The 13798-nt window shown below is 41.7% G+C and overlaps 1 protein-coding gene across 3 annotated transcripts in view; it reads left to right on the forward strand.

The window, feature by feature from the left end:
• Nucleotides 1-13798, forward strand: part of STAU2 (staufen double-stranded RNA binding protein 2) — a 229831-nt gene that overhangs the window by 18140 nt on the left and 197893 nt on the right. For all 3 annotated transcript variants that reach the window (XM_066623814.1, XM_066623815.1, XM_066623813.1), the window contains exon 5: nt 928-1063. In XM_066623814.1, the coding sequence (XP_066479911.1) occupies nt 928-1063 (136 nt within the window). The remainder of the gene's footprint in view (nt 1-927; nt 1064-13798) is intronic.

A 13798-nucleotide genomic window follows, 5' to 3' on the forward strand; every position in this document is an offset into this window, starting at 1 on the left:
TAGAAGGACCAGCATCTGTGGCAAAATAATCAACTGTATAGAAGGGGGCAGAGGTAAGGCCAGGGACTACTATCCCCCATTACTTTCTCAAAACAGTCTTATAGAAAGACTTGTTGTAACTAGTATTGTACACTTGAAACCCAGTGCGAGCTTTGAGTTTCCAGCAGTAGTACCAGGACCAAAATTTACTTGGCCAGACTGTATGTTTTCTTACACAATTAATAACCTCAGTGTAGGAAAAAGTTGTACAGCACTTTGTACAACTGTAGCAAATTGCAGAGAAAATGTATGATACAGCTCCCAGATAATTTATCAGCCAAGCACTAATTTATTGACTTAACACTAAACCCTGATTAAACCACAGTTATTAGTTTAGCATCACTAGTACAAACCTCAGGCATACCTGCTTCCTCCACCCCTTTGCATGTGTGGTGACAAAATTTGTTCATGGTTTGAAACATGAACAAACATGGTTTATTCATGGTTTGAAACAAACCAGGACTTGCTATTGTATCTGAACCTGGCAAATCCAGTTTGTTCTAACTGCAATTTGAATAAATCAGAATTTGAAATTGGGGTCTAATCCTAGATAATAGATCAACTCCACTTTGATATCCTGTCTTGTTCACAAACTGGGGTTTCTATGTTTAAGCATGACAAAGTGGCAAATTTCCTCCTCTTATGTGATTAGCATTACACCTGAAGCCGGCCATTCTCTTCTCCTTAACAGAAGTATCCCTCAGATTTAAAATTCTTTCTTGCAGTCACATTTAAATCTTCATAGGATCTGAATTTAAGTAAGTTCTGCTTTTTCATCATTAATACTTCAGAGCTATAAATGTAGAAAACGGACCTTTGAATTAAATCATTAGTGTTGATCTTTGTATTTCTGATGCAAATGTTGATGTGAGTTCTTATTTTTGACAGGCAGTATTACACCAACAGTGGAGTTGAATGGTCTTGCTATGAAAAGGGGAGAGCCTGCCATCTATCGGCCATTAGATCAAAAGCCAGTCCCAAACTACAGAGCGAATTATAACTTCCGAGGCATGTACAATCAGAGGTTTGTGCATTTTCACTTTTTAAAAAATTGTTCTATCTCTGACTACAAATTGAAACACAATTTCAAGGCAGATTTGAACTCCTTCTACGTGTTGCTTCTCATTACTTGGTATTATTGTTTGCTCCAAGTGTGGTATGGATTATGGAATTTCCCTTCCCTTCTGGATGAGGTTGAGAGGCTGCATCTGGAAAATTAGCAGGAAATGGAACTGTTCCTCCTTCCCAGTAGATATTTATGGCATTCTTCAGTTTGCAGATGTTGTTACTCGATAGCATTTGGATTATTAATTAAAAAAACTTCATTCCACATGTTACAAGCTTCCCATTTAAGACTTTCCTAGGAATGGATGCGATTGTCTAACAGCTGTTGTTTGAAAATAGCAGAGCTTTGATTTCCCTTTTCAAGCCATGGTCTCTGCACTTTTCAAAGACTGAACTACTTCGGGAGTTTGTAAAAATGGACTGAAGGGAAAGCTTTGGCAACACTGAATTCTAGAACTTTCTTATTCATCTGAGTATTTTTTTAATTTTCTGGGAAAGGGCTTCTGTTTTTTAAGCATGTTAAATAAATTTGTCTATTTTAAATAAATTTGCCTGTTATCAAAACCTTAAACTATATGTCTCTTGGAGGGTCCGTTTGAACAGTATTGACCCACCAAGTTAAGTCAGCTCGCAAGGCGAAAATTGTGTGTAGTCAAAATTACTCTAGAAAATCCCTTAAATCATTTGTGTTCAGGGACTGTTGGTATAAAAATATATGTACTATATCCTTAAGAACTAGAATAACACTATAAGAAGTGCACAGGAACTAAGAGTGACTGAGGGAACAGCAGATTCACGTCTCCCATCTCATGCTCACTCCAGGACATGTGCTCATTGAATGAAATGGCAGGTGGAATCACCTATACTATTTAAACACAAATTAAATGTGTGTATAATACTACTCCTCTGTATTAGCAAATTGCTTCTTTCTATATGTTTATAGTCCAACCATCAAGGAGAGTGTTGTCAGATTCTGTTAGAGGAAATGAAGTCTCTTTTTGTCTCATAATATCTTTGTTTCCATCCACCTTTTGAATAAGGATCAGGCCAAAGGCCCATCTAGTCTAGCTTCCTGTATCTCACAGTGGCCCACCAAATGCTTCAGGGAACACACAAGAGAACAGACACCACCTGCGTCCCGGTGCCCTCCCTGTACCCTCCCCGTGCATCTGGCAATCAGAGGCAACCTGCCTCAAAAACCAAGAGCTTGCACATACTTACTGTAACTTGTAACACGTAATGAAATTTTCCTCCAGAAATTTGTCCAATTTCACTCTTAAGATGCCTCTTAAAAGCATCTAGGCAAGATGCCGTCACTACTTCCTGTGGCAAAGAGTTCCATAGACTAATTACATGCTGGGTAAAGAAGTATTTTCTTCTGTCTGTCCTAACTCTCCCAACACTCAACTTTAGTGGATGTCCCCTGGTTCTGGAGGGAAAAGAGCATCTCTCTATCCATTCTGTCCGTCCCCTGCATAATTTTATATGTCTCAATCATGTCCCTCCTCGGGTGCCTCATTTCTAGGCTGAAGAGGCCCAAATGTTGTAGCCTTTCCTCATAAGGAAGGTGCCCCAGCCCAGTAACCATTTCGGTTGCTCTCTTTTGCACCTTTTCCATTTCCACTATATCCTTTTTGAGATGTGACCAGAACCGGACGTAATACTCCAGATGTGGCCTTACCATCGATTTGTACAATGGCATTACAGTATTAACCATCTTATTCTCAATGCCTTTCCTAATGATCCCAAGCATGGACTTAGTCCTCTTCACTGCCGCTGTACATTGGGTCGACACTTTCATCGTGGGTTAACACCAGGGCCTTAGATTGCAGAGAGTGTGCTGCACAGCTGCAACCACTTGGCGGCAAAAAGGCCCTCAGGGTTAAAAGCAGCACTTGCAGAGAGGAAGTGGGTAGTAGTAGGAGGAAAGCTTGGAGGAGGGACGGAGAGAGACCTAAACTGGATTTCTGAGGATTGCTGGAACGGGGACTGCTGGAACAGACTGCTGGAGAGACTGGTGTGTGGCTGCCATGCCCAAGACATGCTGAGGACCAAGGTGTTACTGTGATGGCTGGAGAAGCTGCTAGCAGGAGAAGGGAGGAAGGAGGTTGAACAGACGAGCTACCCTGGTGGTGGGGTCCAGCAGTGCTGCAGTGCAGAACTCGGGCCATTGTTGGGGAAAAAAAGTGGGCATAGGTTCTTTAGGCAAAACCTGGACCAGGGATTTGGCAAAACAGGTGCCAACTGTGGGACTAAGGGGAGGGCCCCATATCTGCAAATCCTGTGTCAGCGGATTCACTTATCTGTAGATCAGACCTGCCTCCCCCTGCGCACGCCCCCTTCAGAGGCTGGCAGAGGCTTTGCACGTCCGTCCGCAGCGTCTGCTGAACTCAGAATGAGCCTAACAGGGAAAAAACATCACTTCTGGTTTCATGGAGAAACTGGAAGTGACTTTTTTCACTGCTGGGCTCAGAAAACCTTCTGGAGGCAAGGGGAGTACTGGGGAGGTATTCATTCGTGTCCGCTGTTCTGTATTGTGTCAGCAGGCAGATAGAGAGGCAGTTGTCCATTTTTGTCCATCCAGGAAGCCCATTGTAACCTTCCCCATCTCCCTGTATTTCTGAGAGATGGTCGACCATGTATCACATGGCTAAAGGCTGCAGAAGACAGTCTTCTATTGTGCAATAAACTTTGGCCACTACAGAGTTCCCCATTATTTGTTTCCACCCATAAGCCCTGTCATTCTAACTGCAGAGCATTTTCTGGGAAATGCTTTCCTGTGTCTGTGTCAGGAGATCCATGTGGGTTGAGGATGCAGCTAGGGTTGCCGTACCTCCAGGATTGACCTGAAATCTTTAGGAATCAGTATCTTCAGGTGACTACTGAAAACAGTCCTAGAAATTTTAACTGAGCCACCAAGAATTTCCAGTGTTGGGGGGGGGGGGGCGGGGGAATAAACCCTGGAATAGCTCCAGTTAGAGTTAACACCTGTTGATGCAACACATGCATTCTTCCTCTCAGTCACATGTAGTGTTTCATATACCAGTACCAACAAGGAAGGGGCAGATGGAGTGGAGAAATACCATGGGATTTGGGGAAATGATGTGGTTAGCTGTTTCCCTGGTGGCTTCTATGCAGCTGGAGTAACATGTGAATCAGCCTTGGGAAAGAAGGGAAATTATAGCTGCCTTTGAGAATGCAAATACTATCAACTTGAGAGAATATGAACTATGCTGTCTACATGAACAAAGAGAGTTAAATTTTAGAAAATGCTATTATAAGCAGACTTAGGAGAGTGGCTGCAAGAAAAATTCTCCTGGGCCATCAGAGGGCAGTATGAAGTTGTCATATGTTTTTAGATTTGACTGCAAAGAGAACATCCAGAAAGCATTTTTGCTTCAAAAATTACATTCAGTTATTCAAGATAGCTTAAGACTATGCAGTGTTTTATCTGGATATTGTGTTTAAATTAGACTATAGCACCTTGCCTGTAATATCTTTTGTAATGTTTATTTTAAAATGACTGTAATTGTCTTAGGTGCAGCCTTGGGTGCCAGAAAAGCTGAAGTACAACATAGGGATCAGTTTACTTTTCACAGATGTGTATATAATCCAGGGATGGGAACTCGAGTTAGGTGACTCGAGTCTGAGTCATGAAAACACACATTTCTTTCTGACTCATGCAGAGTTCAGTCATGGGAATTCAGTCAGGGAATTAGAGGGCAGGTCCCCTCCTGAATTGAGACCTGGTTGAAGACCAGGAAACAGAGAGTGGGTGTCAGTGGGCAATTTTCACAATGGAGAGAGGTGAAAAGCGGTGTGTCCGAAGGATCTATCCTGGGACCGGTGCTTTTCAACCTCTTCATAAATGACCTGGAGACAGGGGTGAGTAGTGAGGTGGCTAAGTTTGTAGACGACACCAAACTTTTCCAAGTGGTTAAGACCAGAAATGATAGTGAGGAGCTCCAGAATGATCTCTCCAAACTGGCAGAATGGGCAGCAAAATGGCAGATGCGTTTCAATGTAAGTAAGGGTAAATTCATACACATTGGGACAAAAAATCAAAACTTTACATATAGGCTAATGGGTTCTGAGCTGTCTGTGACAGATCAGGAGAGAGATCTTGGGGTGGTGGTGGACAGGTCGATGAAAGCGTCAACCCAGTGTGTGGCGGCAGTAAAGAAGGCCAATTCTATGCTTGGGATCATTAGAAAAGTTATTGAGAACAAAACGGCTAATATTATAATGCCGATGTATAAATTGATGGTAAGGTCACACCTGGAGTACTGCGTCCAGTTCTGGTCACCACATCACAAAAAAGACATAGTGGAAATGGAAAAGGTGCAAAAGAGAGCGACTAAGATGATTGCTGGGCTGGAGCACCTTCCTTATGAGGAAAGGCTACGGCGTTTGGGCCTCTTCAGCCTGAAAAAGAGATGCATGAGGGGGAACATGATTGAGACATCCAAAATTATGCATGGGAAGGATAGAGAGATGCTCTTTACACTCTCACATAACGCCAGAACCAGGGGACATCCACTAAAATTGAGTGTTGGGAGAGTTAGGACAGACAAAAGAAAATATTTCTTTACTCAGTGTGTGGTTGGTCTGTGGAACTCCTTGCCGCAGGATGTGGTGACGGCATCTGGCCTAGATGTCTTTAAAAGGGGATTGAACTAGTTTCTGGAGGAAAAATCCATTATGGGTTACAAACCATGATGCATATGTGCAACCTCCTGATTTTAGAAATGGGCTATGTCAGATGCAAGGGGGGGAACCAGGATGCAAGTCTCCTGTTATCTGGTGTGCTCCCTGGGGCATTTGGTGGGCCGCTGTGAGATAAAGAAGCTGGACTAGATGGGCCTATGGCCTGGTCCAGTGGGGCTGTTCTTATGTTCTTACGTTGTATCCTGATTTTGTGTCTTTGGGAGATGGAGAGGAAGAGTGAGGAGCCGTTTTTGGCCATAGGGACAAGTGGGTTTTTCAAGCAGGGGGGACAGGTGGAGGTGCAGGAAGCTAGAGGAGGCAGTGCCTGGAGCTATAAAAGGCGGCACCCATGCCTCTTGTGCTCATTCATCAGTTGATTGCTCGCTTACTCCCACGTGACAATAGTTGGTCTCTGCGCTTGCGCTCTCTCTCGTGCATGCCCAACACAGCACCCAGGTAGCATTCCTTAGTTTTTGGCTAGGCAGACAAGGGCGTGAGGATACTTTATACTTCTGCAGACAGTGAAGCCAGCCTGCGCCTTTCTTTTTTTAGGGTACTTTATTCTACTCAGGGAGGAGGGTAGCAGTAGGAATCATGTGGAAGGAAACAATTGGCGCATTCTGCACTAAGGAATGCTGCCTGGTGCCTTCACAGCATGACTTTCGTTTATTGGTGGGGTGGGCAGGGACAGCAGGAGAGTGTTTAAAGAGGACTCCGACACACACACAGCCTGGCAGCAACTCCGTTTTTTTCTGCCAAGCTGCGGCTAACTTTTCAAAGGGAAAGGCTCGTGACTCGAGTCTTTCTGAGTCACGAAAATGCTCTGGGCAACTCTGAAAGTCTGCCCACTAGAACTTGTTTTCTATTCCAGTCATGGGGGCAAAGACCCATGGCTGAATTCAAGTTAAGCTGCAGTGGACTTGTCCATTCCTGATATAATTTATGCTGTTCTTTTATTTAAAAAATTATTTATTTGATTTATATCCCACTTTTCTCCCCTAAGGTTACCAAAGGTAGCTTACAAAAGTATTAAATTCATATAAAAACAGGACTGTGGTGCTGGTGCACAAAAGTTTCCAACTCCACAACTCTGACTTCAACTTCAGTTCCAGAGTTGTGGAGTCAGAAGCCATTTTGGGTGGAGTAGGAGGTTTTGTGTACCTCTGCAGCCCTGAAAAAACTATACAATACATTATAAATATGTTTATACTTATACCAGCCTGTGCTTCCTTCTCTCCCACCTTCCTTTTTTCCTTATTCTTCTTTTTCTTTTCTACTCATCCAGATTCAGATTCATGTAAGGTCAATTTAGAGGTGTTTCAAAGTGGTGTTATTTATTTTATTCAGAAATAATTCCATTGTGTTCAGTAAGACTTAAACTGTAATCCTATCTTACTTATTGGAAACAAACATTGGAATTCATCGGAAAACAAATACCTCTACGGAGAGAATATTTCATAATGTCAATCAGTCTTCCCAAAACTCCAGTGGACAAAGTTGGCCAACTGGAGGATCTTGGAGAGCTGTGTAAAAAGATGCAGCAGAACTAGATGAGAGTGAACCCGTGCAAAAGGTAGAAATCAGGGGAGCAAGCAGAATGAGATGACAGACACAGGGGAGAAGTAGGGCTGAGGTCAGGCATAGCCAGGATCACAGCCAGATAGACACACTGAGAAGCCAAGAGCAGACATTGGGGAGAGAAAACTATTGTAGAATTGAGAGGCGGATCAGGAAGAAAGAAAGTGGGTCAGTGATTCATCAGAATATCAGATAGTTTTTCCATCTGACATGGAAGCTCTTATCTCCAGGAAGGCTGCTAGTGTCCAGTCAGTGAAGTCATGGAAAGGACTGATCAGGGAACTCTAAAGATTCCACAGTCTACTGCAAGTCCTGATGGCTCAATTTAATAAGCAGTTAGCTGCTAGTCAAGGATGCTGGTTCAAGCTTTTGTGTGTCAGTTGCTTGGGCTGAAGACTCAGGTCAGAGATCTAAAATGGAGATTTAAAATACTGCTGTGTTTTTTAAATTCCATTGTAGTCTAACCTTTTGTGAACTTCCAGCATCACATTGGGATTTAATTTGAATTAATTGTTGCCATTGATCTGCAAAGTATCTTTTACTTGGCCTCATTTGCCATCACCATACACCTCCCACACACACGCAGTTTAAAGGGAGGTGTGGAATGCAGCTGTGCTAGTGCTTGTTTTCTAGGAAAGGAAAAGGGAGAAAGTCAGCCCATTTCCTGTGACTTTTAAAAAGCAGAAACATCTGTTTAAGAAAGATGTCCCTGGAGTATAGTGGCAAGGGAGCCTGCAGGTGATATGCTGTGCCATTGCCAGTAGCTATCACTATGGAAGATGTTGATTAGTGTTAGGGCTCCAGAAAAACATTTTGTATGGACCTGTCAAGAAAGGACTGTTTTGTAAAGCATGTCATATATATTTTTTTGCAAACATTACATTTTCCACACTTACTCTGTCCTAAAATATGGTTAAGAGCGTAGAGGGTGTGAAGGTGAATAAAAGATAATCCCATGGCTTATGGACAGGCTGTAGCTGCCATATGTAAACCTTCCAATGGCTCATAGGATTGCACCACAGATCTCATCACTTCTCTGTCACCTTTCAAATCCCTTTTTAAAACCTGTCTCTTCTGTGAAACCTTTACCTAACACCTCAGTCTCCATTCCCAACTGGGAAAAAAAAATCCAAAGCACTGTGAAATTTCATTTATTTCTTTAAAATGTTTACATTCTACCATTCAGTCCATTTAAGGATGCACCAAGGTGGCTTATGATAAACATAAAAACAACTTTAAAACAATATATGTCGCAAATAGAACTACTACTAATCAACAGAGACAAAAATAAGCACCAAGGCACCAACAAAATTAAACATTGCAGGAGAAACAAAGTAATTCAAAGGAAAGCATAATTGAACAAAAAATGCTTACTCAGAAGCTGTGCAGTCATCCCTTCTGGCCTTTGTTTTCCCCTTTCCTGCCCTCCTTTCTCTCCCACTGTTGAAATTTAAATTGTATGCTCTGTGGTGCAGGGACATATCTCTTTTTTGCACTGTTATCTGTGACTTATGCTGATGATGCTTTATAAATAATTAATGCCTCACAATTAAAACTCTGGAGCATGGTAGCAGACATTTATCTATGATTACATAAACTGTCTGGAATTATTTCTGTATCTTCAGTATATTTTGTCTTTTCATTATACATTAATTAAGTTATTAATTAGCATGTTTTTAAAAAGAGCAGTCGCCACTGCTGAACCTTTTGACATCCCACAGTTTACCTCTCTCCAGTGCAAGAACCACATCATTTATGCGTATCCCTTCCTTCCCCACTTTTTCCCAGCAATTTAATAATGTTGATGGTCTTATATAATGCAAATAATTTCGTCTAGCTGATCTAGTTGACCTGGCTTCGTTTTTGTAACATTACCAGTGGTAAATATGGTACTATACTAACCTAAATGAACAGGTCACTTCATTCTTTCCATTTATATAGGTCACTCTATTGAAAAGTACAATTCTTTTCAGTGTAGGAAGAAAACAGTACTATGGTTAGATGTGCAGCATTGTTTTCAGTCTTCATATCTAATGAGTTTGTGGAAAATGTTCTTACTAGCCACTCTGGATGTTGTTGAGATTGGTGAGTAATGCAGTTAATGGGAAGTAGATAAAAGATTTTTCTCTCCATGTCATAGACTCTACTCCTACTTTATACAAGTGTGTGTGTGTGTGTGTGTATATATATATATATATATAGATATAGATATAGATATAGATATAGATATAGATGAGACCAGTGTTTCTCAAATAGTGGGTCAGGACCCACTAGGTGGGTTGCAAGCCAATTGCAGGTGGGTATTGAATATTCATTTCAATATTTGCAGGTGGGTACTGAATATTCATTTCAATATTTGCCAATTGCAGGTGGGTATTGAATATTCAAATATTGAATATTCATTTCAATATTTTATTTTTATTGTATTAGTCTTGATGCTACCATGGTAATTGCAGGTGGGTATTGAATATTCATTTCAATATTTGCCAATTGCAGGTGGGTATCAATATTTTATTTTTATTGTATTAGTCTTGATGCTACCATGGTAAGTGACTGCATTTGGGGAAATGTTACACATCTGTACTTTTAACAGACTTATGTATATGCTTTCAGCAATGTTAGTACATGGGACTAGATAAGTGTGGGTAGAATTGTAGCCTAGGATTGTTAAACATTTTCCTGCTTCATGATGTCATTTTCAATCATGACATCACTTCCTGTGGGTCCTGACAGATTCTCATTCTAGAAAGTGGGTCCTAATGCTAAACATTTGAGAACTACTGGACCAGAGAACTTCAGAATGCCTTGCTTTACAATACAGCTGTAATACAGGCAAAACCTAATTGCAGTCCTAATTAATAGACAAAGTAACTTTTCTCCATGCTAGCAGACCACTCCTGTTTTGTAAAGCCCTTATTTTAGTTTCCTACTAGTAAGTTTTTTTGCCCTTTCTGTCTTAAAGGCCAAATGCCAGAGCAAATGGGGAGTGGAAAATGGCAGGTGGGTAGTGACTGTGATTTGTTTTGGGCAAAGTGAGATTAAACTGCGATCTAAAACCATGGTTTGAAGTTGGTTTGTGAAGCTGAATTTGTCTTCACTGTTGAACGTGTTACGTCCAAGTGAAAATTCTGAGTTAGCACTGGTTTGTTTCAGCCCTTTCATCAAGGTATTGAGGATGGCCATACCCATGCGCTGTGTGATGCAGTGCTCTCTGATGCTTCCATCCCTTCCCGATGGAGAGGGGAAAAAAGAAATCAGTTAATTACCTCAGCTCCTTCCCAAATGATACTCTTGATAATGTTGGAAGTTCTCATGCTGAGAACTCCCAAGGTGCACTGCAATTTCTGGTTTGTGTAAAGGAACAGCAAGGAATGAGACAGGTAAATGACTACTTTTCCCTCACTTTTTCTTTGTGCAGTCCCTTTAAGTTTAAATGAACCATGCAAGGAAGGAAAGGGGTAGCAAAGCAGCTTATCAGAACCCCCCATGATTTTTTGGCATGGGCAGCAGCAAGCTGGTTCGCTCGTAGTGCTCCTTCCTCATACAATGTGACCAGGTGGGAAAGGAATGAAAGGAGGGGTTAGCGAAACTAGTGATCCGTTTCTTGCTTGCTTTTAGCAAGCAGAAAGCAAATGTGGTTTACATCTGTGGCAGTCTAGAGGGAGATAGCAGCAGACTTGGGTATGAAGAGCACCCCAAAACTGCTGCTGCTCCTTCATCCTCCCTGATGCATGTCAGATCAGATTGTCTCATGGTTGGCTGGCCTTGCTAGGTAATGAAGTTCCAATATACTACTCAGTTCTTTGTGTGACTCGGAAACGTGCAAGGTGCTATATTGACGTCTTTTGAAGTTCATGCTGGTACCTAATAGGACTAGTGACAATGATGATTTCGACAGTCTGGCAAGGGGGGTATGGGGACATATTGGGCAACCCAGTGGGGTTCTGTTAAGAACCCCTGGTTTAAACCATCATTTATAACATAGTAAAGAATTGTCTTTGCTGGAGGAGCAAAACCATTGTGCTGCACTCGTGAAGAACAATTAATGTATTTCTTTTCATGTACATAATATTATGTAACAGCAAATAATATTAGTTACCATTTATTTATTTATTTACTTATTTATTTATTGTATTTTTATCTCACCTTTCTTCCACACCAAAGGGTACTCAAGACAGCTAACAATAAAATCAATACATAAAAACAATACAATATTAAAATCAATTAAAATATTAAAACACACAGAATCTTGCAAATTAAAAATAATTAAGAACAAAAAATTATGTGGCATTCTAATGTGCTTTATGTTCACGCTTCTATTCACAAACCAGTGAGTTGGAATATATCAGTCCTGTTGAAAAGACAATAACAGGCTATAGTGATGTCCTTTTTATATTTAGCTGGGGGATGGCAACTGTCCTTCTTAACCCCAGCATGGTGTCCTTTTCAGTGGCTTTTGGTCATTTTGTTATAAATAAAAATATCCTTTAAAAAGAAAGAAAGAAGAGGATCCCAAGAATATCTTGGGTTTAAACAGCAATTGAGAATATCATTGCTGATATTGGTTCTAGCTGTTCATCTGTTGCTGCTTATTATTGATTTGTTCCTTTAGATTAAATAAATATCATAAAACAATTCATTTGTTGGCAATATGTTTTTGTGCTTCTGAATTTGGAAGAAAACACAAAATCTTCTATTATGTTTTTTAAAAAACAGTTGGCTTTTATGGCGTTGATTTTGCACAATATGGCGCCATCGCACCCTTTGCCTGAGGCAGCAGAATTTTTGGGGCCAGCCCTGCAATAATTTGACAATATAAGACAGTTTCATATATTCTTGCAGTCAGGTTTTTTTTTATTTCTAGTGCACAGGCTTTATGCCTTTTAGTTAAATGCCATTTAAAATGCATTTTAATACAAAAAACAAAGTTAAAACAGATCAAAACGCCAGTGAATAACAGCTTAAAACAAGAACAAAGAATAGCCACATATTGTGCAGTGCCTACTGGAAAAAAGTCACTGGAGGGAAAATCGTGTGCTGTCTAACATGTGGTTGAGGCCCCTTTGATGAGTCATACAGGAAGGCCCTAATTCACTTGTAAATAAAAAGCCATGTTGGCCATTGGGTGCCCTGTCTCTGTTATAGCAGCTCTTATAGTTTGACTTTTTACCCGTTTATGTAAACCAGTGGTCCTCAAACGTTTAGCACCATTATTCACTTTTTAGAATGAGAATCTGTCAGGACCCACCAGAAGTGATGTCATGACCGGAAGTGACATCATCAAGCCGGAAAATTTGTAACAATCCTAGGCTGCAATCCTACCCACGCTTACCCAGGAGTAAGTCCCATTTATTATCATTGTAAAAAGCATATACAGGTACAGCCTATTTATCCGCGTTAGTTCCGTTCCGTGACTCGGTGTAATTAACAAAAAATCCCATAGAGTTATGCAGATACAACCTGCAGTCTGACACTTCTGGATGGAAGGAAACTAAGGCAGCTGTTATCATTCCCCTCCTTCCCTTTTCACAGGTGGGATCCTGAGCTTGCTTGAGAGTCTTCTGTGTCCCAGGCAGCCTCCCTACAGCATTGCAGGTTCTCCTCCTGTGTTGCAGTGCAATGCTGCTTTGGGAAGCACCCAAGGCTTAAGCCTTGTTGCTTGAGGGAGTGCAGAAAGGAGAAGCACTGAAGGGACTTTGGGAGAAGGAACTGAAGTCGCAAGAAGTCAGAGCAAATGAATTAGACGGCAGACTGGTTTTAAATGTAGATGCCGGGGAAGAAGCCGGAAGCGGAACGGAGTGAGATCGAGAGAGATTCCCTTCTCCGGCAAGCCTCCTCAAGCCTTTATTGACTCTTAAAACACATGAAGCAATACTGATAAGCTACTAGTTACAACTAGCTGGGGCTCTAGCTAACCACAAAACACATTCCTAGATAATGACCGCTTAACATCCTGTTATTCACAGAACTGGGCTCAGACTCAGCATATTTCAAGGCTGGCAGAGTGTGCTCCGCACGCAGATGCAGGTGTGCCCGCTGTCGTTGTTACCAAATACTAAAGCTAAGCCCAGCGCCTGTGCACTAATTACAACATTCCTCCTCTTTGCTGCTGCCGCTCCTGCCCTCCCTCCCTGGCCACAGCCATCGCGGAAACTCCTCTACCCCAGAGCATTCTGGGACTTGTAGTCCGGCTCTCTGCTCACCCTCACCTGTCTCTCCAAAGGTGTGTGTGTGTGTGAGAGAGAGAGAGAGAGCTCCACCTTGTGTTCTGGCTACAGAGGTTTTTGGTCCCCCCTTCACCTCTTCAGCCTAGGCTTCAGGGCTATTTCTCTGCCTGGGTGGGGCAGAGCCTTTTTGCAGTGTTTTGGGCTGCCTGGAAATGGATCGAGATGCCAGCTCAGGGTAAAGG

The sequence above is a fragment of the Tiliqua scincoides genome, chromosome 4 (assembly GCF_035046505.1).
Source record: "Tiliqua scincoides isolate rTilSci1 chromosome 4, rTilSci1.hap2, whole genome shotgun sequence".
NCBI lineage: Eukaryota > Metazoa > Chordata > Lepidosauria > Squamata > Scincidae > Tiliqua > Tiliqua scincoides.